Raw genomic sequence first — 24,717 nt, 5'->3', positions numbered from 1 at the left:
TAGGGTTATATCAACTGGCTTTACATCGGCAAAGATTCTCCCAACACAGGGGGACTTCTCCAGTGGGAATCTGATTGACTTCAATTTGCTTTGGGCCCATTGAGCAGAAAATCCAGCCCACACTATTCAGTAGAACCACCAAACCACATTTCAGTCTGTATAGATAGGGCCTCTAATTTCTCTTCCCATGGTATCACCGGAGTCCTTTCTCTCTAGCATGTGCAAGTAGCTAGTAAAACTTAAAGCACTGTAGGCTAAGTCTGCTAAAAAGGAACGGGAGTATTTAAAAATGTGCTGCTAAACAGAAAACACACATGAAGAAGGGCATCCACTTCCCCCTCCCTAATCCAGAATCTTTCAAACTGGTCTTAATGCAAAGAGTCCCAAGATGACACATTTCCAAGACTTTGATCCCTTTATCTGTGAGTTTAACCAACCTTTTTTCTTTTCTTTTCTTTTTCAGTTAGTATTATTTTGTGGACTTCTATAGTATTACAAGAGTAAAGATCCACCAATAAAAAGAAAAGAAAAATCCATCTTGTCTACTAGGTACCCGTTATGAAGATTTTGGCATATTGAGAGAAGTGTGTCAACCATGTGATGTATCCACTGGTGCTTCTGGGCACTAAAATTGTCTTAGATTGGCAGCTGAATCAACAACTCAATAAAGATATGAAAAAGTGCCAGGCAAATATTCAGTGACTGGATAAATTGTTCACCATGTTCTGTCAGTGGGATCAAATGAATGTAGCCTATCAGATCCAAACCTTATTTTAATGTCACAGATTGAAGATCGAAATAAAACACTTGGCTGATCACAGTTACACATATTCTAATGTGACATGCTGGCACTGAGAAACCAGTCTGGCATATGTTCGACATCCTAGATTACAGTGACAATGTCATGGATTATGAAAGAGAATCATTAGGAAAACAAAAAGCAGAAAGCAAGGAAAGGGAAGAAGCAGCAAAGGATAAGGGAATAGGGAAATATGAGAAATTCAGGCGGACTGCATACGAATTCTAATGGTACTGTGATCGTATTCAACACTGATTTACACCCCTTATTCAATCTCATGGAATTGAATAGGACTGCAAGTTACCACAGAGTTTGACCATCTGTCTTTTGAGAGTAATATATATCAGATAGCAACATGATATGCCAAATCCTGACCTTGCCATCTAAACTGTGGAACATCCCCCCGGCAGCAAAACTTTTGTGGTTCTCCTGAAGGTTGATAGAGAAGGAGGAGCCAATGCATAGGGGAGTTTCTCTAGAACTGGGGTGGCAAGAGCAGAGTGAGAACCTCTTTCCTCTCTAGGAAAAGATGTCTCAGGGTTGTAAAGAGCACACCTGTGGCCCATTCTCCACTCAGTCCCCTAAAAAAATCACCCCAATCTATGTCATACTCTTCCAAGAGACAGGAGAGACAGCAGATGGGGCAATTAGCAAAGGGACTGGGAAGAAGCACGTGTGCTCTTTCCCATAATCCCAGAAGAACTGACAGGCTTCCAGGGAGAGTGCCACCTCACCCCAAACAGTCACAGTTGAGGGGGAGGACAGGGAAAGACAACACATGTAGCAGACCTGAGATGTGGGGGTCAGTGGGAGAGCACCCATCTCACTAAAAGCTGGCAAAGTAGTATAGCAGAGACCTCAGTGAATGAGTTATAGCACTAGTTTGCCCACTATTGCTGGGGAGCCTCGTGCTACACATTCTCTACTCCTCACCCTGCATCTCTTTGATCTGCCACACAACGGGAGCAGAGAAAAGGTGAGGGCTCCACCAGGCATCTCTGAACTATAATTCACCTACTCACACCTGGAATAGGGACAGAGGCCATTTCCCATCTCTCCAGGCAGGACAGCAAAGGGCAGCAGGGCCTTATAATTGTGTCTTGTTTCTTTTTGGTCAGGAAGGATGTTCTATATTAGCCCCACCCAAGAATTACCAGTTCTTTGGTGTGGGAATCCCTTGCATGGGTCTTTCAAGCAGAAGCAGCAGCCTTTCCCTTTTCTTACAGCAGAAACTTTCAACCCACCCTCCTCCCCGCCGATGTATATGTCCAGCTGGGCAGGGTGAGTTGGGGTCCCTAAACTTCCAAAAGTCACCTTATATATTGAAAAATACTTGTTTGAACTGTGACATTATTAGGTAGAAGTGCACTTTAATTCTGATAAATAGCAACACACTAAAAGAAAATGATCAGGAAGTACAAATTACATCAAAGGACAGAGAAAAAATATATTAAAGGGGTTAACACTGACAAGCAGAGATGTTGACTCTGCACAACTCATGGCTCACCCTAGAACTTGCATTCATTCATGAGCTTGTTTCACATAAATATTTGTTTTTTATCGTTATTATGAAAAGGTAATTTATTGCCCTACGTGCTTTGGCTGTGGGAATCAGGGTGCTTTTGTAATTAAAATGATTTCTTTACTCTATTCCCATTATTTATGCTATTATTTACAATATTTATTATAGTTGAATACACCCACTTTTTAAAAAAAATATGTCAAATGTTATAGAACAAATGTACTGAAAAAAATCTTTTCTTGATTTATTTAACCTACTACATTGCCTTGAAGATCAATTTTCCTGGACCTTGTTGGACACCAGTTTCAAATCTGTACATGACATTTAAAATAATTATTTGTAACCACTAGAATGCAGTAACTCCAGGATCAAATCAATTGTGTTATTGGAATTAAAGGGGAAAGAAATATACATCTATATGCCAGACTCATAGAATCCTAATTCTGTTCACTGATCATCAGCTGTATTATAAAGGCTAAAATCTGTCCTCAGATGCACACATCACTCCCTTTGACTTCAGTGGCAGCCTGACACATACATTCAAGGACAGAATCTGGCCCTAGGTGTTGTGATCTCATCAAAGGAGTGAAGTGGATTTTCTATGGAAATAGTGGGTACCCCTTTCTGAAAACCAGTAAATATGAATTTTTCACTTATACTTTCCACATTTAACTTTACAGGTCATTGACAACACATTTAAATAAAGATGAACCCCTTGTGACTCAGTATCAGGACAGTAAGGCAGTCACTGTACCATTTGCTGTTATGTCCACCTTCATAGGCGGGAGGGATAGCTCAGTGGTTTGAGCATTGGCCTGCTAAACCCAGGGTTGTGAGTTCAATCCTTGAGGGGACCATTTAGGGCTCTAGGGCAAAAATTGGGGATTGGTCCTGCTTTGAGCAGGGGGTTGGACTAGATGACCTCCTGAGGTCCCTTCCAACCCTGACATTCTATGATATCTAACCAATATCATTGGCTGTAGGACAAGTCATTGTCACCTTTAGAGTTCCTAAAGCTCTCATTAACCTAGAAACCAACTCACTAGACTAAGCGCTGAATACTAATTGCACTGCAAACTCCATTACTTCATTATAGTGGATCTGCATTATCGTAGTAACTGAATACTTGAATATTAATAGACCTACACAGGTCGGGAGGAAAAGCACTTCTTCAAAGGTCAAGCTGCAGGATCTCTTCTGAAAGTTAGAAGAGGAAGAGATAGAGATAAAATGGAATAGGAGAGGCTCTGAAAGTGTCATTATCTTTATGTATTACAAGTACTAGAGAATTAGTGAAGAGACAAAAAGGAAGTCTGGAGAAGTGTTGGAGAGGGCAACAGCATTGAATATACAGCATCCATCAAGTGTAATGAAGCTTCAGGAATGACCAGGAGGTTTGAGGAAAGTTAAAAAAGCCTAGCCTGTGAATCTATAGATTACAGAGTGAGCAAGGGCATCCCCAGGATGTCTAATGATTTATGAGAATACAGGGAAACAACCCAAAAGACAAGGAAGTATAAAAACAAAACAAAAAAACCTGGAACATTGGAGGAGGATGGAAACAACCAAGAAAGTTAAGTGAATGTTGGGCATTTTAAGGGGCAGCTAAGAGTCAATGTTAGTAGAGTAAATGAGACAGCTATTAATATGGAATCTAAATTTACAACAGAAACTTATTTACATTAGGTTTATAATAATTTATGATAGATCCAGGGATGAGAGTTGGGCATGGGAGAAAATAACAGCCTTTAAATGATTTTCGCTGCAGGTCACTTGTGCATCCTTTACCCAAGAAAGCCTGGCAACCACTTGATAGTTTTCAAAAACCTTTCTGAATGTATTGTCATCTTATTTTTCACACAAAAAAGGTTTTTTTGTTTTTGCTTTTTAATATCTAACATGTTAGTACTTGAAAACCTCATCATTACAACATTCTGAATTGACCACCTAATGTTTAGTAGGACTTAAATGAAACCGTGACAGTAGAATGATTCAGCATACTTGCTTGCACAAAGCTAACACATCAAAAATAATGAAAAAAAACAGTCTTACTGGTTTACATCAGACATTAGAAAATGAAAACATTACCTTGCCAAGTGAAAATGTGAAACAGGAAAAGATCTTTTAGAACATATCTTGTATGCTTTAACTGAGGGAGGCAAAGTCTGGTTGCAAGGGGTAGGGGTATTGCTCTAAGTCTTTACAGGGATAACAAAGATGAACTAGTTCAGAAAAAGCAGCAGCAAAAGCTTCTTTTTAATCTTTTGCATGATAGCCGCCATGTTGGCTAATATACCGGGGAATGAACAGGAGATTTTCAGTGCTCAAAATCACAAGCTGTTACAGCTTAAGCAAAAGCTCTCTAACAGTTTCATATCCACGAGCTGAGTGGAGGATGGAAAATCTGTTTTGCAAATGATTTCAAAATTTTGAACTATAGCTTTGTTCCAACAAGTTCAAAATTCACTGTAAAATAAATAAAAAAATAGAATAGTTGCAAATCAATTGAAATACTTCATTCATTTAAAAAGTGAAACTAGGCCAAATTATGAAGGATGAATATAAGAAAAAAACAACACAAGCATGTAGGGACAAAATTAGAAAGGGTAAGGCACAAAATGAGGTTAAACTATCTACGGACTTTAAAGGTAAGAAGAAAACATTTTACAAATACATTAGAAGCAAAAGGACAGGGTAGGCCTATTCAATGAGGAGGTAATGACAATAACAGAGAACGCAGCAATAGCTGCAGTGTTAAATGCATTTTTTTGCTTCAGTATTCACCAGAAAGGTTAACAGTGATCAGAAGACTAACACAGCTAACATCAGTGTAAATGGGGTAGGATCTGAGGCTAAAATGGGCGGGGGGAAGGAATTAAGAATTACTTTGTCAAGTTAGATGTATTCAAATTGGAAAGGCCTGATGAAGTGCATCCTAGAATACTTAAGGAACTGGCTGAAGAGGTATTTGAGCCATTGGCAATGATCTTTGAGAACTCTTGGAGGAAAGGAGAGATCCCAGAGGACTGGAAAAGGGCAAATATAGTACCCATCTATAAAAAGGGGAATAAGGACAACCCAGGGAATTATATACTAGTCATCTTAACTATGGTACCTGGAAAGATAATGGAACAAATCAATCAATTTTTGAGCATGTATAAAATAATAAGGTGATAAGTAACAGTCAACATGATTTGTCAAGAACAAATCATGTCAATCCAAACTAATATCCTTCTTTGACAGGGTAACAGGCCTTGTGGATAGAGGGGAAGCAGTAATGCTTTTGATAGTATCTTATATGACCTTCTCATAAGCAAACCAGAGAAATATAGGCTAGACAAGTCAACCAACAAATGGTTTAACAACTGGTTAGAAAACCATACTCAGAGAATAGTTATCAGTGATTCACAGTCAAGCTGGAAGGACATATTGAGCGGAATCCCACAGGGATCTGTCTTGGGTACTGTTTCCATTCCATATTTTCATAAATGATTTGGATAATGGCATAGAGAATACACTTATAGTGGATCGCAAACTAAATATGTGTCAACAACGTAATACTGTTGCAAAAAAAGCAAACATTGTTCTGGGATGTATTAGTCGGTGTGCTGTGAGCAAGACAAAAGTAACTCTTCCATTCTGCTCAACACTGATAAGGCCTCAACTGGAGTTCTTCAGGAAAGATGTTGACAAATTGGAGAACATCCAGAGGAGAGCAACAAAAATGATTAAAGGTCTAGAAAACATGACGTACGAGTCAAGATTGAAAATTTGGGTTTGTTTAGGCTGGAGAAGAGAAGGCTGAGTGGGGACGTGATAATAGCCTTCAAGTACATAAAACATTGTTGTAAAGAGGAGGAGGATAAATTGTTCTCCTTATGCAGTGAGCACAGGACAAGAAGTAATGGGCTTAAATTGCAGCAAGGGAGATTTAGGTTAGATAGGAGGCAAAACTTCCTAATTGAATGGGTACTTAAGCACTGGAACAAATTACCTAGGGAGGTTATGGAATCTCCATCATTGGAAGATTTTAAGAACAGGTGAGAAAAACACTCGTCAGGGATGGTCAAGATAATACTTAGTCCTGCCTTAGAGCAGAGGACTGGACTCAACCTACTGAGGTCCCATCCAGTTCTATTTTGATTTTGAATTTTTACTCTATATTCTATTTTAAAACAGAATATAATACAAATTATATTTTTGAAACAAAGTAATTTCAAAACAATAAATCAAAATGTTTCATTTTGAAACATTGAAATAGAACATTTTGACACTGTTGGGAACGTCATTTCCCAGTTTTACTCCAAAATGAAATTTCAGGGAGGTTGACACAATTTTACAAAGTGTATTGATCTTTGGAACTGCATTCTCTTATAGAAAATGGTTCTGTTGAAGTTTTTCCAACCTGCTTTATCACCAGGCACAGAGGAGAATCTGTAACGCACACTTCCAAGTTTGTTGCACTTGCACTCAACCAAGTTTTTGAAAACAAGAGTCAGGAAAGATTTGCAAAAAGAAAAGGAGTACTTGTGGCACCTTAGAGACTAACCAATTTATTTGAGCATAAGCTTTTGTAGCTCAAATAAATTGGTTAGTCTCTAAGGTGCCACAGTCTCTAAGGTGCCACAAGTACTCCTTTTCTTTTTGCAAATACAGACTAACACGGCTGTTACTCTGAAACCAGGAAAGATTTGGTAAGTCAATTTATTTTCAGTTATCTGAAAGTAGAGACCAGACATTTCTTTCTGTTCTTTGGCAGCAGACCATGCCACCGGAGGGGAGCCAAGTGGCTCTTTCTTCCTTTTTGACAGTGAATTCCATCTTCAGAGCCACTGAAGACAGAATAAAACTAGAGATAATCATTTCCCTTTATTCTGTACTGGTTAGACTACAGCTGGAATACTCAGCATAAATATGGGCATTATACAATAGAAATGATAGAGAAAATTGAGAGATTGCAAAGAAGAGTAACTAGAATGATAAAGTGTCTAAAATGAAATGTAACACTAAAAGAGATTAAGGAAAATAAATGTGGATTAAATAAAAAAGCCTCTTAGATCAATCCAACATTAAGCCTGCACAGTTAAAATCACAAAAAGACAGGAACTGCAAACATTAAGGTTTCAGTAGCAATGCTGACTCAACTGCACTGCACATCCTTGATGATGCACAACACAAGTTTTATGATGCGCACATTTAAACCGAAAAACCTGATAAAAATTACACAGGTGTAATGTGACAAGTTAGTGTTTCTGTTCAAACTCAAGCTCTGCATTTCTTGTTTTTTGGTGATTTTATCAATGAAGTTGAAATGTTGCATTTACATTTTTAAAATGTAATATTCTTGTTTTTAAAAGAAAAAGAAAAATCTTCTGTGCTTAAATGATGTTAGCCTTTAAATGATTGCAACTAGTCTGAAGTTCACACTTTCCTGTATTGTTGCTATTGGTTGATTGGAGATAGGTTTCTGAAATGCTAGGTTGTTAGAACAGCAGCATAGTTGTTTACATTGTGATGGCTCTAACCTTACAATATAACAAGCTTTTTAAATATAAATAAAAGCTTGCATATTAGGCAAAAATTGGAAGGATGAAGATAAGATTACAGGATTTGAAAGGGGTGTTTTTGCACCCATGATTTCCTCCTGAGGTTAACATAGGTTTTTTGGAGAATTTTGCTGTTTTTGCCCCCCAATGCCTGATTCTGTGAGACGCTGAGCACTCAGGCTCTGCTCCAAAAAAAAAAAAATAGTCAAGCATGTCCTTGACTGAAGTAAAGGAATAGTTCCAATGAAGTCAATGGGCTTATTATAGAATTATAGGACTGGAAGGGACCTTGACAGGTCATCTAATCTAGTTCCCTACACTCATTAGGAAAAACTTTTTCACTAAGAGGGTGGTGAAACACTGGAATGCGTTACCTAGGGAGGTGGTAGAATCTCCTTCCTTAGAGGTTTTTAAGGTCAGGCTTGACAAAGCCCTGGCTGGGATGATTTAACTGGGAATTGGTCCTGCTTTGAGCAGAGGGTTGGACTAGATGACCTTCTGGGGTATTCTATGATTCTATGGCAGGACTAAGTGTTATCTAGACCATTCCGGACAGGTGTTTGTCTAACCTGCTCTTAAAAAAATCTCCAATAATGAAGATTCCACAACCTCCCTAGGCAATTTATTCCAGTATTTAACCATCTTGACAGTTAGGAAGCTTTTCCTAATGTCCAACCTAAACCTCCCTTGCTGCAATTTAAGCCCACTGCTTCTTGTCCTATCCTCAGAGGTTAAGAAGAACAATTCCCTCCTCCTCGTAACAATCTTTTATGTACTTGAAAACTGCTATCATGTTCCCTCTCAGTCTTCTCTTTTCCAGACTAAACAAACCCATTTTTTTCAACCTTCCCTGATTGGTCATGTTTTCTAAACCTTTAATCATTTTTGTTGCTCTTCTCTGGACTTTCTCCAATTTGTCCACTTCTTTCCTAAAATGTGGTGCCCACAACTGGACACAATACTCCAGTTGAGGCCTAATCAGCACGGAGTAGAGGAGAAGAATTACTTCTTGTGTCTTGCTTACTCCTACTAATACATCCCAGAATGATGTTTGGTTTTTTTTTTTTTTTTTTTGCAACAGTGTTACACTGTTGACTCATATTTAGCTTGTGATCCACTATGACCCCCAGATCCCTTTCCATAGTATTCCTTCTAGGCAGTCATTTCCCATTTTGTATGCATTCAACTGATTGTTCCTTCCTAAATGGAGTACTTTGCATTTGTCCTTATTGAATGTCATCCTATTTACTTCAGACCACTTCTCCAGTCCTGATCATTTTGAATTTTAATTCTATCCGCCAAAGCACTTGCAACCCCTCCCAACTTTTTATTGTCCGCAAACTTTATAAGTGTACTCTCTATGCCATTATCTAAATAACTGATGAAGATATTGAACAGAAATGTATCCAGAACTGATCCCTGCAGGACCCCACTCATTATGCCCTTCTAGCATGATTTTGAACCGCTGATAACTACTCTTTGGAACAGTTTTCCAATCAGTTTTGCACCCATCTTATAGGAGCTCCATCTAGGTTGCATTTCCTTAGTTTGTTTATGAGAAGGTCATGAGAGACAGTATCAAAAGCTTTACTAAAATCAAGATATACCACGTTTACTACTTTCCCCCCATCCACAAGGCTTGTTACTCTGTCAAAGAAAGCTATCAGGTGGATTTGACGTGATTTGTTTTTGACAAATCCATGCTGTTACTTATCACCTTATTATCCTCTTGATGTTTGCAGAAAGGACTTGGGCCATATTTTTCAAAGAATAGTCATCTCTGGGCTTACGCTATGGGTCCTAAACATCAATCCAAGAGGTGAATGTTTCTGAAAAAAATGTAAGCATATAAAAACAGGGACATATAATGGAAGCTCTTTGTCAATTTAAAAAAAGGTCAGAAGTAACAGGAGCTTGTCATACTAACCAGGGAAAATGGAGCATACAGGGGGACATGGTCATGGTGCACACATACATACACACACACCCCCGTCTGTAAGTATAAATATAAGGAAGAAGTTATTCTCACCAATTAGAGATACGATTAGAAAAACAGATTTGTATCAACACAGGAACATATCAGTTTAAATACTGATTATCTGAAGGTGAGATCAACTTGGGAAGAAAACCAATTTGTGAAAAAAAGTCAGAGAACGAGAAAGTCACTAAAATCCATCTGGTCATAGCTTGAGAGACTGGCAATAGTTTATAGCCATTAACGTTCTACAAAAAATAATTTTAAAAAAGCAGGGGCTTGGACTGTCTCAGGCTATAGCATCTTCTCTTTTGTGTTGAAGATTGGTTTGTTAGCTTTTCCTGGATGAAAAGAATGAACAAAAGATGCATGAACAGAAGATCACGCCTCTCCTGCCAACTTTAAATAGCTTCTCAGCCTAGCTTCTCTCAACCTTCATCATTTCAATGACAAAACTGTGTGACCCCTTCTCTGGCCTCAAGCTTTTACAAAATGGACACACTGCTATGTTAGCATGCTACCTACTACAACCTTTTAGAAAAAGGTTCTTAGAGAAGTCCTGTGTTTGTAGCTTTGTGGAAAATATAAAACCGATTTGTGTATCTTTGATACTGATCAGAGTCAAAATGAAATCTTACGGGCTTTATCTGTTTCTTGCTGCTTGATCAATTTCCATCTCATTATGCCCAGCACTAGCTTTCAGGATTAGCTAATAGTCAATGGTATACTAGCCTTGACATAGAAGAAAAAAAAGCTATTAAATTTGATCTTCTAGTTCTCACCAGAGGTAGGAAACAACAACAAAGTAATTTACCCCCTTATTAAGAAGGTGATTCAGGGCATAGCTATCAGCATATAACCATTGGCTGCCTCTTTTGTGCATAGATATTACCCATTAGTGCACCATGTTTTAATGCATTACCATCATTAAAGCCAGTACTTTGGGGCTATAATCTTGGTAGTTTAGTTCCTTCACAGCATTCTAGTGAGAAAAGGTATCAATGGAAATCTGGAGATTTAATTATTAAAATGTAATTCATTTTGCTCATTCTAAAGCACAATTCTTTTATTCTGCATGTTTTAGTTAATGAAAGTCAGATTCAATTATATTTTAGGCAATGGACTTGATCTAAAGGGGTTTATCAGCTTTCACAAAGGATTGTAGGAAAACATTTTGCTAGCAAAAGCTGGCTGGTTAGATTTGGAAAAAAATGTAAGGAAAAATCAACACAGAAGAGGGGACAAATATGCAGTTGTTTTAAAGCTGCATTTTGTATGATTTTTAAAAGGAGCATTTTAATAGCAAATATTAGAGATGGGCCAAAGTCTGAACACCCTTACATTTTGGTGGGGATGACATTGTTCAGAGGATGAAACAAGCTTCAGAGCTGAATTCTGCAACCAGTCCTTTTGTCTGTAATGAGCTGAGCCAAAATGTCAGATTTGGAAAAAACAAACAAACAAACAAAAAACCCTACCTTAATTTAGTGGGTGTCAAAATCTGGGTTCACATCCAATTTTGTAGTTCAATCTCATCTCTAGTAAACATGGTCATAATTTTACCTTCTAGTTTCAGTGGTGGATTTTGCTACATATACAAGGTCATTATTTAATAAATTGTCCAGTATCTTCTGTGCTAGACTAACTTATATTGTCTTATATAAGACTTATATTGTCATCTTTCATAAAATCCTAATTCCAGAGGTTGATAACTTGACTTTGTTTAGATGACTTCAGAGGTTTCAAATGCAATAACCCTGAACCCTAATGAATACATAGCAGTGAACATTTAGGGGTAGCTAGCAGAGCATAATACATATTCAATAAATGAAGAATAAAATAATTTAATCATAAGTTAATGCTGTTGACTAGAATTCTTATGTGCACAGTAGGAGTTATTTCAGTTTCATAAATGTCTTATTTGATGATGATTGGTGCTGAATCGTCCTTCTTTGAGTTGTCTCTAAATCAATCTGATGGCAGAAGAAGAGGGAAAGGCAAGCTGAAGAATGTTGAGGAATTCCCATTAATTGCAGCATGTGTAATAACAAATGATTTGAGGGAATGGTTGGTTTGGCAGATAGTCAGTGGGAAGGAGAAGCACGGACAAGATAAATGCCAAAAGAGAACTAGGGTTGATAGTAGACTGAAATTTAGATGCAAGTTTGCAATGGGTTGTGATGGCAAATAAATGATAATGCAATTTGCATGCACACAGGCAACAGGGAGATACAGCCCTACTCAAATGAACCCTTAAGATCACATCCAGGATACTGCATGTTGGCAAAGTACGTCTGCTTCTATCCTCCATATTCTTTAGGGTGGCAAAAGTACCACTTCTCCCTCACACGAGACTGTTGCTGCTGGTTATGCCTTTTTGAAACAACAGCAGCTTCTTGTGTTTTCTCTTCTGTCTCTGCTGCCCTCCTCGCTTTTAGCAATCCTGCCACCTGGTTACTGTAGACAACAATACTTTTAACAACAGACAACAGCCTTTGGCAGAGGGGAGGGATGGGGGGGAAAGAGTGTTGCACTCTCTGGAGGCCCCCCCCCAAAAGCCTTGCATTAAGTTTAAAATGTTCTGTTTAAATGCTCAGTTTTGGTCAGACACTTCCATTTTCTGAGAGAGAGGGGGAAAAAAAATAAAGGCCCCAATCCTGCATGCTGTACGGCTGTGCAAAGCCACACTGAAGTCAATATTAGGTTGATGTTTTTTTTAAATGCATGGAGGGGGCTTCATCTAACCTCCTTCTGGAAGCCAGTGAACAGCTGGCACTGTAAATGTTGCTAGGCAGGATAGCAAGAAGGGTTTATAATGTGCAGAAACCATGGAAGAGTTGCAGTCAACTTTGATGTAAGTAAAGCGAGGAAAGATCACAAAAAATCCTTAGATTCTACTATGATTGATTGTTTCACAATTAAATTTCATCTCTCCATCATTTAGTGTAAATTATTAATACCTACCACTGAAATCACATATAAACTTTATGAAAAGGCCTACATTGGCAAGTCATTCTAAATAATCTTTTTCTTGGTCTTTTAGACTCTAGTAAACTTTGGATTTTGTCCTTTTACAATTTACTCATGCATACACATCCATATACACATGCAACCATCTCAGAATGACTTTGAATACATTTTGAGAGGTGGACTGGCTTACTTAAAAATGAATTCCTGAAGAAAGCAAAAACACCTTTAAAAATCCCGTAGAAGTATTGTTTGAAGGATAAGCCTGAGGCTGTTTACTTTCTGTTGACATTTTGGCTTTTATCTCCTGCAATAGCTCAAACAAACAGGATCTGGGCTTCATGCTGCAAGACAGCACTGTATTGAACGGGACTTTTTTTTTTTTAAAGCCTGTTCCAAAAGGTATAGTGTGTGTACGAACCCCAAACTCTATGATTTAGATTGGTCTGGCACTGGAGAAAGTTACATTATAAAAAGTAAAGGGGTGTGCATATCATTTGTGATACAGGATATTTTTCTCTCTGACTGTGATACCTTCTGTTGTAGGTGAAGTCTGTGGCTGTTTTGATATACCAGGAACAGGCCAATAGAATATATATATATATATACATACATTAATGGCCTAAATGATATAGATTACTTTATAAATAAAAAATAAAAATCGATTTCTTAATTGGTGTTGGGAAAAAATAAATTTTAAATAACTCTTAACGAACACCTACTTGAGGTCTTGGGAAGGTTCTGCTCTGATATGGGGTGTCTCCACAGAGTGCCCAAACACTGCCCCTTCTGTGCCTAAAATAAACACACAAATAAAATACAGTACAATTATACTGGAAAACAAAAACACATTCAATTCTATAACCATCAATCGACATACTAGGACAAAATACTTGGTTGATTCATTTGTTTATGCTTCTGCATTTCATTATCAATAAGGTTTCTTCAGATTCAACATTCATTTTTTGCATTAAAGAAAATGTTATTGCTTAAGTCAAAATCTGTATTAGGAGTACTAGAAACTGCAATCATCTATGTATCCATAGAACAAAGTTAACTTAAATAATAGAAGTCCAAACTTTCCAGCATTGGTGTGCCCATCAGTGTACCCATCTCAACACTTTTAGAGAAATCATGTTAAAGGTCAAAATTTTTAAAAAGATAAAGAACATAAGTATGAACAACAAAAATGTATGGTCAAACTTTCAGAAGTGTCCAGTAATATTGTGTGCCTTGGTTTTTGTGTGTCTAGCTTGAGATATCATGTACCTGGTCTTCAAAGGTTTTGAAAATGCATAGCTCTCTTATTCTTCTGAAGATACCAACTATTTTGAATCTCTTTACCCTTTTCATGTCTTACATTCCCTTGCCAAGAGACACTGGCTCACTAATTTACTGATGACAACATTTCTGAAATGGCCACTAATTCCGAAAGCCTCATTTTTGGGTGCCTAACAGGAGACATCCTGGTGTGTGTTGCTGAACACCCAAAACAGAGGCATACAGAATAAGTGAATATTTCTGAATACTCAATTTATATAAGCATCTATAATTTCAGATGCTCGTACAAAGCTTAACAAATAAGGCTATTTTACCATTTTCAGTCAAAACTGGGTTTTTATGAAAAATAGGGTTTGATTAAATGAAATTTTTCACAAAAAGAATCTAGTTTCATGGAATCATTTTGACTTTTCATTGAAAAACTGAGAAACAAAATACCTTTGGTTTTCAACCAAAAATTTTATTTTTCAACAAAAAGCTGAAAGTTTCTGACAGCAATCTCTCTCCCCCCATTTTTTGACTAGTTCTTTTAACTAACAAGCTTAAATAATACACTGATCTGTTCCCAAATAGGTTCATCTTTCCTGTACTTAATCTACTGTCTTCTTCTATCAGTCTAGATTGTGGATATGAACTATACACAGGCAGCCTGACCCACACTTTGGCAGTGGGTTCTTTATTTGGAGTGCCCTTCACGTTTAAGTCACTCAGCTTGATCTCTGAAGAACAGACCTATGCAAGACTAGGCTGGTTGTTTCTTGTGCACATGCTCAGGTCTAACCGATTGCCATATGTGGGACTGGGAAGGAATTTCCCCCCAGATTAGATGAGCAAAACCTCTGGGGTTTTTGATGTTCCTCTGCAGCATGTTTGTGTGGATCTCTTGCCAGGATTATCTGGGTACCTCTCATTTAATCATTTCCCTGTCAATGCAGAAGCCTCAAGTACTGGTGAACCTTGGTCCTTCCTATTCTGTGACTGTGGCACATCATAGTGTAGTTTCCTATGGGTCTCATTTACTTTGGTCTCATTTCCATTGCCGGGTTTAGTGTGTGGGCGCTTGGCGGTGTTGGTGGCCTCTGATATGCAGAAAGTCAGATTTGATGATCCAGCAGTACCTTTTGGCGTTACATTGTATGACTCTGCTCACATGACAGGGAAAACCAAGAAGTCTGCTGCTTGCCAGGAGCTAGGATTCACGATGTGACGGAGAGACTGCCGAGACTCATCAAGCCCTCGGATTGCTACCCCTTCCTGCTTCTCTGCATGGGCAACAATGATACTGCCAAGAATGACTTTGAGCGGATCACTGCAGACTATGTGGCTTTGGGAAGAAGGATAAAGGAGTTTGAGGCACAAGTGGTGTTTTTGTCCATCCTCCCCGTAGAAGGAAAAGGCCTGGGTAGAGACCATCGAATCGTGGAAGTCAACGAATGGCTACGCAGGTGGTGTCGGAGAGAAGGCTTTGGATTCGTTGACCATGGGATGTTGTTCCAAGAAGGAGCAGTGCTAGGCAGAGATGGGCTCCACCTAATGAAGAGAGGGAAGAGCATCTTTGGAAGCAGGCTGGCTAACCTAGTGAGGAGGACTTTGGTCCCCTTCCCCCAGTGAACCTAGTTTAAAGCCCTGAGGTAAGTGGGGATGTGGGATACTGGGAGGAAGCATGAGCAGGAGAACGCGACAGGGGAGGGCTCCTGCCTCATACTAAGAAAGCAGGACAAACAGCAAGTTATCTCAAGTGCCTATACACAAATGCAAGAAGCCTGGGAAACAAGCAGGGAGAACTGGAAGTCCTGGCACAGACAAGGAATTATGATGTGATTGGAATAACAGAGACTTGTTGGGATAACTCACATGACTGGAGTACTGTCATGAATGGATATAAACTGTTCAGGAAGGACAGGAAGGGCAGAAAAGGGGGAGTTGCACTGTATGTAAGAGAGCAATATGACTGCTTAGAGCTCCGGTATGAAACTGCAGAAAAACCTGAGTGTCTCTGGATTAAGTTTAGAAGTGTGAGCAACAAGGGTGATGTCATGGTGGGAGTCTGCTATAGACCACCGGATCGGGGGGGATGAGGTGGATGAGGCTTTCTTCCGGCAACTAATGGGAGTTACTAGATCGCAGGCCCTGGTTCTCATGGGAGACTTCAATCACCCTGATAGCTGCTGGGAGAGCAATACAGCGGTGCACAGACAATCCAAGAAGTTTTTGGAAAGTGTAGGGGACAATTTCCTGGTGCAAGTGTTGGAGGAACCAACTAGGGGCAGAGATCTTCTTGACCTGCTGCTCACAAACCAGGAAGAATTAGTAGGGGAAGTAAAAGTGGAGAGGAATCTGGGAGGCAGTGACCATGAGATGGTCAAGTTCAGGATCCTGACACAGGGAAGAAAGGAGAGCAGCAGAATACAGACCCTGTACTTCAGAAAAGCAGATTTTGACAGCCTTAGGGAACTGATGGGCAGGAACCCCTGGGAGAATAACATGAGGGGGAAAGGAGTCCAGGAGAGCTGGCTGTATTTTAAAGAATCCTTATTGAGGTTACAGGGACAAACCATCCCGATGTGTAGAAAGAATAGTAAATATGGCAGGCGACCAGCTTGGCTTAACAGTGAAATCCTTGCTGATCTTGAACACAAAAAAGAAGTTTACAAGAAGTGGAAGATTGGACAAATGACCAGGGAAGAGTATAAAAATATTCCTCGGGCATTCAGGAGTGAAATCAGGAAGGCCAAATCACACCTGGAGTTGCAGCTAGCAAGGGATGTTAAGAGTAACAAGAAGGGTTTCTTCAGGTATGTTAGCAACAAGAAAAGTCAAGGAAAGTGTGGGCCCCTTACTGAATGAGGGAGGCAACCTAGTGACAGAGGATGTGGAAAAAGCTAATGTACTCAATGCTTTTTTTGCCTCTGTCTTCACGAACAAAGTCAACTCCCAGACTACTGCACTGGGCATCACAAAATGGGAAAGAGATGGCCAGCCCTCTGTGAAGAAAGAAGTGGTTTGGGACTATCCAGAAAAGCTGGACGAGCACAAGTCCATGGGGCCGGATGCGCTGCATCCGAGAGTGCTAAAGGAGTTGGCGGATGTGATTGCAGAGCCATTGGCCATTATCTTTGAAAACTCATGGCGATTGGGGGAAGTCCCAGATGACTGGAAAAAAGGCTAATGTAGTGCCCATCTTTAAAAAAGGGAAGGAGGAGGATCCTGGGAACTACAGGCCAGTCAGCCTCACCTCAGTCCCTGGAAAAATCATGGAGCAGGTCCTCAAGGAATCAATTCTGAAGCACTCAGAGGAGAGGAAAGTGATTAGGAACAGTCAGCATAGATTCACCAAGGGCAAGTCATGCCTGACTAATCTAATTGCCTTCTATGATGAGATAACTGGCTCTGTGGATGAGGGGAAAGCAGTGGATGTGTTGTTCCTTGACTTTAGCAAAGCTTTTGATACGGTCTCCCACAGTATACTTGCCAGTAAGTTAAAGTAGTATGGGATGGATGAATGGACGATAAGGTAGATAGAAAGCTGGCTAGATTGTTGGGCTCAAAGGGTACTGATCAATGGCTCCATGTCTAGTTGGCAGCCAGTAACAAGTGGAGTGCCCCAAGGGTTGGTCCTCGGGCCGGTTTTGTTCAATATCTTCCTTAATGATCTGGAGGATGGTGTGGATTGCACCCTCAGCAAGTTTGCAGATGACACTAAACTGGGAGGAGTGGTAGATACGCTGGAGGGTAGGGATAGGATACAGAGGGCCCTAGACAAATTGGAGGATTGGGCCAAAAGAAATCTGATGAGGTTCAACAAGGACAAGTGCAGAGTCCTGCACTTAGGAAGGAAGAATCCCACGCACTGCTTCAGACTAGGGACCGAATGGCTAGGCAGCAGTTCTGCAGAAAAGGACCTAGGTGTTACAGTGGACGAGAAGCTGGATATGAGTCAACTGTGTGCCGTTGTTGCCAAGAAGGCCAATGGCATTTTGGGATGTATAAGTAGGGGCACTGCCAGCAGATGGAGGAACGTGATCATTCCCCTCTATTTGACATTGGTGAGGCCTCATCTGGAGTACTGTGTCCAGTTTTGGGCCCCACACTACAAGAAGGATGTGGAAAAATTGGAATATGTCCAGCAGAGGGTAACAAAAATGATTTGGGGACTGGAACACATGACATATGAGGAGAGGCTGAGGGAACTGCAATTGTTTAGTCTACGGAAGAGAAGAATGAGGGGGGATTTGATAGCTGCTTTCAACTATCTGAAAGGGGGTTCCAAAGAGGATGGGTGTAGACTGTTCTCAGTGGTAGCAGATGACCGAACGAGGAGTAATGGTCTCAAGTTGCAGTGGGGAAGGTTTAGATAGGATATTAGGAAAAACTGTTTCACTCGGAGGTTGGTGAAACACTGGAATGTGTTACCTAGGGAGGTAGTGGAATCTCCTTCCTTAGAAGTTTTTAAGGTCAGGCTTGACAAAGCCCTGGCTGGGATGATTTAATTGGGGATCGGTCCTGCTTTGAGCAGTGGATTAGACTAGATGACCTCCTGAGGTCCCTTCAAACCCTGATATTCTATTATTCTGACTCTAGGAGTGTAATGTTCCTCTCCAATTAAGAGGTGATCAAGGATGGAGAAACAGGCAGACTGATTGGCTGGCTCTAGAAAAGAACCTGTTGTTGAAGGCAAGAGATGGTGGTTGTTCAATCATCTAAAAGGATCAGATGCTTACACAAAAGGTTCTCTTTGAGATTTGAGGGAATGTTCAGTGAAATTCTTCTTTTATCCAAATTAGTTTTCCCATCTCAGATAACAAATAATTTCAAAACAAAGATGCAAAATTTGACAATATTTTTTCCACTTTAAGCCTTTCTTTAAAATATACTGAAGAAATTTGGCAACATTTAATAAACATCCCATTAAAGCAAAAAAGGCTGTTTGCAAAGTGGGAATAATTAGGAATGTAATAAGAAGGCTAAGAGGACAGATACTGACTCTCAGACAAAAGTTCCATAAAACTGGTATTATTCTTTACTCTGAGACATAAGGATAAAACACATATATCAGCCATTTAAATGTCTAACTATGTATTTCAGTATATAGCAATACCAAACCGATATTGTTAGCCATTCAGAAGATTAGGCTCTTTTTGAGAATATATTGATATCTATTTTTTTTATTTATTGCCTTTGTATTAGAGTGAGCTGTAGCTCACGAAAGCTCACGCTCAAATAAATTGGTTAGTCTCTAAGGTGCCACAAGTACACCTTATATTTTAATTTTGTTACCCATTCTCTCTACAAATTTTCTATCATTGTTACTAAATCAACAACCATGTGCCTGTAAGCACTTTCTCTCTCCTTTTTAAGATGGAATAGTGGACTCTGTGTAATAAAAACAGATTCAATGCTATGCCATAAAGAAGTCAAGAGTAACAAGAAGGGTTTCTTCAGGTATGTTGGCAACAAGAAGAAAGCCAAGGAAAGTGTGGGACCCTTACTGAATGAGGGAGGCAACCTAGTGACAGAGGATGTGGAAAAAGCTAATGTACTCAATGCTTTTTTTGCCTCTGTTTTCACTAACAAGGTCAGCTCCCAGACTGCTGCGCTGGGCATCACAAAATGGGGAAGAGATGGCCAGCCCTCTGTGGAGATAGAGGTGGTTAGGGACTATTTAGAAAAGCTGGACGTGCACAAGTCCATGGGGCCGGACGAGTTGCATCCGAGAGTGCTGAAGGAATTGGCGGCTATGATTGCAGAGCCATTGGCCATTATCTTTGAAAACTCGTGGCAAACCGGGGAAGTCCCGGATGACTGGAAAAAGGCTAATGTAGTGCCCATCTTTAAAAAAGGGAAGGAGGAGGATCCAGGGAACTACAGGACAGTCAGCCTCACCTCAGTCCCTGGAAAAATCATGGAGTAGGTCCTCAAAGAATCAATCCTGAAGCACTTGCGTGAGAGGAAAGTGATCAGGAACAGTCAGCATGGATTCACCAAGGGAAGGTCATGCCTGACTAATCTAATTGCCTTTTATGATGAGATTACTGGTTCTGTGGATGAAGGGAAAGCAGTGGATGTATTGTTTCTTGACTTTAGCAAAGCTTTTGACACGATCTCCCACAGTATTCTTGTCAGCAAGTTAAGGAAGTATGGGCTGGATGAATGCACTATAAGGTGGGTAGAAAGCTGGCTAGATTGTCGGGCTCAACGGGTAGTGATCAATGGCTCCATGTCTAGTTGGCAGCTGGTATCAAGTGGAGTGCCCCAAGGGTCGGTCCTGGGGCCGGTTTTGTTCAATATCTTCATAAATGATCTGGAGGATGGTGTGGATTGCACTCTCAGCAAATTTGCGGATGATACTAAACTGGGAGGAGTGGTAGATACGCTGGAGGGGAGGGAAAGGATACAGAAGGACCTAGACAAATTGGAGGATTGGGCCAAAAGAAATCTGATGAGGTTCAGTAAGGATAAGTGCAGGGTCCTGCACTTAGGATGGAAGAATCCAATGCACCGCTACAGACTAGGGACCGAATGGCTAGGCAGCAGTTGTGCGGAAAAGGACCTAGGGGTGACAGTGGACGAGAAGCTGGATATGAGTCAGCAGTGTGCCCTTGTTGCCAAGAAGGCCAATGGCATTTTGGGATGTATAAGTAGGGGCATAGCGAGCAGATCGAGGGACGTGATCGTTCCCCTCTATTCGACATTGGTGAGGCCTCATCTGGAGTACTGTGTCCAGTTTTGGGCCCCACACTACAAGAAGGATGTGGATAAATTGGAGAGAGTCCAGCGAAGGGCAACAAAAATGATTAGGGGTCTAGAACACATGACTTACGAGGAGATGCTGAGGGAGCTGGGATTGTTTAGCCTGCAGAAGAGAAGAATGAGGGGGGATTTGATAGCTGCTTTCAACTACCTGAAAGGGGGTTCCAAAGAGGATGGCTCTAGACTGTTCTCAATGGTAGCAGATGACAGAACGAGGAGTAATGGTCTCAAGTTGCAGTGGGGGAGGTTTAGATTGGATATTAGGAAAAACTTTTTCACTAAGAGGGTGGTGAAACACTGGAATGCGTTACCTAGGGAGGTGGTAGAATCTCCTTCCTTAGAGGTTTTTAAGGTCAGGCTTGACAAAGCCCTGGCTGGGATGATTTAACTGGGAATTGGTCCTGCTTTGAGCAGGGGGTTGGACTAGATGACCTTCAGGGGTCCCTTCCAACCCTGATATTCTATGATTCTATGAAGTCCTCACTAGACCACTGACAATAAAAGGGAAAAGAACTAAATGAAATGAATATATTTCCACTCACTCTATATTATTAGAAATAGGACTGAGGAGAATGTCAAGTATCCAAATGCCTGATCGTTAAATCTTCTAGGATTAAATATTGTATTTCAAATTGTTTCTGATATGTCTTTATTTTTGAGCACTACTCTTTTGTATTTCTAAACATAGCTTTTTACAAATCTTATTAAATAATTGTAGAAATACAATGAACAGTACAGATACATCACTCTAGATGTAACAATATTTTAAACACTTCGCGGAACTAAACTATGACGATAAGATTAAGAAAACAGCTATGGTGAGCAGATTAGAGAACAAAGAAAACTGAAATGGGATGTTATATTATTTTAACATTTTGCAGTGATAGAGGGAAAATGTCCTCAATGTGAAGCCTCAGTTAAAACTGAAGGATGGTGTTGATTTCCTTGGCCAAAAATGACGGTAGTAGTTCTTCTTCTAAAAGCTGCTTGCACAGGAGATTTTCTGAAATGGTTGATGCTACTGTGGTTAACAGAAAGAGAGGGAACTTAGGGAGGTCTAATGGGCTGTAATAGCAGCAGGTATCAATATACCTAAGATAGCTTTAATCTTGCTAGTTTGGGTACTGACAGTGTAGCCACAGCAGCACAGACTTCAGTGTGGATTAAAGATCTAGGCTTTCATCTCGAGAGGTGTAAATGTTGTCAATCGTTATTTAGGTCACAGTGAAAATCAGTTTGGTGGACTCATCCCAGCTGCTATTTTTAAACGTTACAAACATAATTTATGGGAAAATCCACTTCAAACCACCAAACCAGCTGACTACTATAGAGATCGACAGGAAAGGAGAGGGAGAAATTTTCCGCCAACATCACAGAACATGAACAAAGCTGTGTTATGGAATCTACTCTGTGGTTTTGAGTAGCCTTTGCAAGCCTAGTACTGTCAGTAGACAGGGATGAGGGGAAGAGTCAGACAGGAGCATCTGTATAGTGATAAGTTCTCCAGCTACCGCCATATGCTGCCCTGCTTTCAAAACCCAAACCTTGCCTCCACATGTAGTGCCATGAAGGGAACTCTTGTGGAGCTGGATTCCCTGCCACAAAGAGGGTGCTTCCTACATATCCTCAGCTCCTCCCCCCATCCTGGCCAGCAAAGCTGCACACATTTCACATCCAAGGGGCCTTCTGCAGGGGTGAAGGTGGGAACAAGACTTGAACTCAGAAATTTGTGCACAGTTTAGAACAACCATCTGTCTCTACTTATGGGAGGCCCAAAATGATAGTAGCAGAGGTGTTGGAAAGTCAAGACTGAGGTGCTTAGGGGAAGCTTGAACAAACTATCTCCATACCAAGGGCCATACTCTACTCATATTCTATTGTGTGTGCCAAGCTACCACAGATAATCCTGTGCAAAGAACAAGAATAGAATATGGGCCATCACTGTCTCAAAGGCAACAGTAATCGTTTTTCACTTTCATGAGTACATTTGCTTATGAATTGAGATATTTTTTCCTATAATACACATTTGTTAAAAGGCAAATCCATTACATAAGCAGAGAGCTTTAACATGAAGACAACTAAACTAAATTTTAGCACCGGGGACTAAGTAGAATCCTTAAAGACACATCTAACATTCAAAGACAGATGTGTTTCCCTTTACCTCCAGGAACATAATCCCACATTACTTTTTTGAGAGAAAGAGAGAAGAAAGGTAAGTATAACTAGTTTTAGCAGGTTTCAGAGTAACAGCCGTGTTAGTCTGTATTCGCAAAAAGAAAAGGAGTACTTGTGGCACCTTAGAGCCTAACCAATTTATTTGAGCATAAGCTTTCGTGAGCTACAGCTCACTTCATCAGATGCATACTGTGGAAAATACAGAAGATGTTCTTATACACACAGATCATGAAAAAATGGGTGTTTACCACTACAAAAGGTTCAGCAGAAGCAGCTGTCCTATCTCGGGGCTTCTCCTTCTGTCCCTCCACCCCCAGGAACATGATACAGTTCTGTGGTGACCTAGAATCCTATTTTCGACGTCTCTGACTCAAGGAATATTTCCAAAATACCTCTGAACAACATACTAATCCACAGAGGCCTCCCTACCAACATTACAAAAAGAAGGATTCTAGGTGGACTCCTCCTGAAGGTCAAAACAGTAGACTGGACTTCTACATAGAGTGCTTCCGCCGACGTGCACGGGCTGAAATTGTGGAAAAGCAGCATCACTTGCCCCATAACCTCAGCTGTGCAGAACACAATGCCATCCACAGCCTCAGAAACAACTCTGACATCATAATCAAAAAGGCTGACAAAAGAGGTGCTGTTGTCATCATGAATAGGTCGGAATATGAACAAGAGGCTGCTCGGCAGCTCTCCAACACCACTTTCTACAAGCCATTACCCTCTGATCCCACTGAGAGTGACCAAAAGCAATTACAGCATTTGCTCAAGAAGCTTCCTGAAAAAGCACAAGATCAAATCCGCACAGACACACCCCTGGAACCCCGACCTGGGATATTCTACCTACTACCCAAGATCCATAAACCTGGAAATCCTAGGTGCCCCCCAGGCATTGGCACCCTGACAGCAGGATTGTCTGGCTATGTACACTCCCTCCTTAGGCCCTACGCTACCAGCACCCCCAGCTACCTTCGAGACACCACTGACTTCCTGAGGAAACTACAGTCCATCGGTGATGTTCCTGATAACACCATCCTGGCCACTATGGATGTAGAAGCCCTCTACACCAACATTCCACAGAAAGATGGACTACAAGCCGTCAAGAACACTATCCCTGATAATGTCACGGCTAACCTGGTGGCTGAACTTTGTGACTTTGTCCTTACCCAGAACTATTTTACATTTGGGGACAATGTATACCTTCAGATCAGCGGCACTGCTATGGGTACCCGCATGGCCCCACAGTATGCCAACATTTTTATGCCTGATTTAGAACAATGCTTCCTCAGCTCTCGTCCCCTAACGGCCCTACTCTACTTGCGCTATATTGATGACATCATCATCATCTGGACCCATGGAAAAGAAGCCCTTGAGGAATTCCACCATGATTTCAACAATTTCCATCCCACCATCAACCTCAGCCTGGTCCAGTCCACACAAGAGATCCACTTCCTGGACACTACAGTGCTAATAAACGATGGTCACATAAACACCACCCTATACTGAAAACCTACTGACCGCTATTCCTACCTACATGCCTCCAGCTTTCACCCTGACCACACCACACGATCCATCGTCGACAGCCAAGCTCTGCGATACAATCACATTTGCTCCAACCCCTCAGACAGAGGCAAACACCTACAAGATCTCTATCATGCATTCTTACAACTACAATACCCACCTGCGGAAGTAAAGA

General features: G+C 40.6%; 1 protein-coding gene across 1 annotated transcript in view; it reads right to left on the bottom strand.

Moving 5' to 3' along the window:
- SGCZ (sarcoglycan zeta) overlaps positions 1-24,717 on the bottom strand; it is an 848,489-nt gene that overhangs the window by 20,067 nt on the left and 803,705 nt on the right. Inside the window, exon 6 of the mRNA XM_084625690.1 lies at positions 13,532-13,604. Coding sequence (XP_084481816.1) covers positions 13,532-13,604 — 73 coding nt within the window. The remainder of the gene's footprint in view (positions 1-13,531; positions 13,605-24,717) is intronic.

This window comes from Lepidochelys olivacea (genome assembly GCF_965140295.1).
Source record: "Lepidochelys olivacea isolate rLepOli2 genome assembly, chromosome: 4".
Taxonomy (NCBI): Eukaryota; Metazoa; Chordata; order Testudines; family Cheloniidae; genus Lepidochelys; species Lepidochelys olivacea.
Note: the sequence above shows the minus strand (reverse complement) of the source record. Positions and strands in the feature narration are given on the sequence as shown.